Source organism: Nicotiana attenuata, unplaced genomic scaffold (genome assembly GCF_001879085.1).
Source record: "Nicotiana attenuata strain UT unplaced genomic scaffold, NIATTr2, whole genome shotgun sequence".
Taxonomy (NCBI): domain Eukaryota; kingdom Viridiplantae; phylum Streptophyta; class Magnoliopsida; order Solanales; family Solanaceae; genus Nicotiana; species Nicotiana attenuata.
This window is the reverse complement of record NW_017670565.1, coordinates 274,668-276,988: the sequence shown is the minus strand read 5'-3', so window position 1 is coordinate 276,988 and position 2,321 is coordinate 274,668. Positions and strand designations below refer to the sequence as shown.

At 41.7% G+C, this 2,321-nt stretch overlaps 1 protein-coding gene across 1 annotated transcript; it reads right to left on the bottom strand.

The window, feature by feature from the left end:
- Positions 1 to 998: 998 nt before the first annotated feature.
- LOC109241029 lies at positions 999 to 1,941 on the bottom strand. Its single transcript, XM_019407737.1, has 2 exons — positions 1,441 to 1,941; positions 999 to 1,382 (listed from the first exon to the last, which is right to left on the bottom strand). Exons 1-2 carry the CDS (start codon positions 1,939 to 1,941, stop codon positions 999 to 1,001), a joined length of 885 nt encoding a protein of 294 aa, XP_019263282.1.
- Positions 1,942 to 2,321: the final 380 nt, after the last annotated feature.

Genomic DNA, 2,321 nt, shown 5'->3' with positions numbered 1-2,321 from the left:
TTTTCTCATCCAATGCCTCTATCTTTTCTCATCCAATGCCTCTAACTCTGCTAGGTGAAGTCGAGCATTCTCTTCATACGTGAGTCCTTCTTGGATTGCGATCCGCAATGATGGAATTTGTTGCTCCAATGGAAGGACTGCTTCTACGCCATATACCAAAGAGTAAGGAGTTGCTTGTGTAGCAGTTCTGAAGGTTGTCCGGTATGCCCACAAAGCTTCACTAATTTTCTCATGCCAGTCTCTCTTGTTCTTTGCAACCACTTTCTTCAAAAGGTTACCAAGCATCTTGTTAAAAGCTTCAGCAAGGTCGTTGGCGGGTGCATTATAAATTGAAGACTTATGTTGTTTGAAATCGAACTTCTCGCATAGACTCTTCACGAGCTTGTTGTCAAATGGAGTTTCCATTATCAGTGATTATGTATCTTGGTATGGCGTACCTAAGAATTATATATGACTTGATAAAATCGACAACAGTTTCCTTTTTCACCTCCATGAGTGGAACATCTTCAGCCCATTTAGAGAAGTAGTCTGTAGCGACCAATATGTACATCTTTCCCTTTGATGACTTTGGAAATGGTCCAACAACGTCAAGTCCCCATGCATCAAAAGGCCATGAAGCTACAGTTGGATGAAGAGGCTCTGGAGGTTGGTGGATGTAGTTGTCATGAAATTGACACGCTTGACATCTTTTGGCATGATCCATGCAATCCTTCACCATTGTCGTCCAGTAGTAGCCCATCTTCTTGATGCAGAAATGGAGCTTGGAACTAGATTATTGTGCTCCACATGAGCCAGAATGTGCTTCCTCCATCGCTTGGTGGGCTTCTTCTTTGTCAAGACATCTCAAGAATAGTCCTTCAAAAGATCGGTGAAACAATGTCCCCTTATAGAAGATGAATCGTGGTACTCTTCGTTTGATGTCTGTTCTTTGTCACGGATCTTCAGGTAACTTTCCATGTTCAAGGTACTCTATCAGTGGTTGCCTCCAATCTTCTTCTTCAATCACTCGAACAGAATTGGCTTACGTTGATTTGAAGATCCAGAAGTCTAGGAATAACCCATCGATGACACACATATACGTTTGTTGATGCATTCTCTCCAAGTGCCATCGTCGTGGACAAGTTAGCCAAAGCATCAGCCTCGTGATTTTTTTCTCTTGGGACGTGGTTTAAGAACACTTGGTCGAAATTTTCAAGTAAACAAGAAGCATATTGATGATATGGCAATAGATCTTCCTTCTTTACCTCGTAACTCCCCAAAAGTTGATTGATGATCAGCTTAGAGTCGTCGTAGATCTCCAACTGTAGAATCTTCATTTCTAATGCTATTTCGAATCGACGATCAAGTTTGGTACTCTGCGGCATTGTTGGAGCATGTTTCACCTAAAACAAAGGAGAATGGAAAGACTTGTCTTTCTGAAGAGATCAACACAACACCTGCCCCCGCACCGTTACGACGTGCAGATCCATCAAAGAACATTGTCCATGGTGGCAATTCTTTGATGAACAAAACGTCTTCATCTTGAAACTCACCCGAAAGCTCCCATTCCGCTGGAAGAGAGTGATAAGCCAGAAAATTGTCTAGTGCTTGTCCTTTCACATCTTTTTGAGGTGTGTATGTGATCTCATATTGGTTAAACAATATGGACCATCTTGCTAGGCATCCAGAAAGAACAAGTTGAGTCATTACAAACTTTACGGGATCTGCTCGAGAGATGAGTTTGATGGTGTATGCTTCAAAATAATGCCTTAGCTTCTTTATTGCGTAAAGTAACGCTAACCATATTTTCTCAACAGGCGCATAGTTCAACTCAGCTCCTATCAGAGTTCGACTAAGGTAGTACAAGGCTTGTTCCTTTCCTTCCTCATTCTCTTGAGCAAGTAGTGCTCCAAGTGAACGTTCATGTGCCGCAATGTAGAGTATCAATGGCTTCCCAAGCATTGGCGCCCCTAACACAGGTGGATTCAGCAAGTATGTTTTAATGCTTTCAAAAGCATTTTGACATGACTAATCCCAATGAAAAGGGATATCCTTCCTCAATAGATGATTGAAGGGTTGACATCGTCCGGATAGATTAGAGATGAACCTCCAGATGAATGCTAAGTTTCCTTGGAGACTTCGAAGTTCCCTCAAGTTCTTTGCTTGGGCATTTTCTGAATGGCGTTAATCTTTGCAAGATCAACTTCAATTCCACGATGACGCACAATTAAGCTAAGAAACTTTCCTGAGGTAACTCCAAATGCACTTGAGTGGATTCATCTTCAGGTCGAATTTTCTTAACCTTTCAAAAACAATTCTAAGGTCTTCAAGGTGGTAAAGCC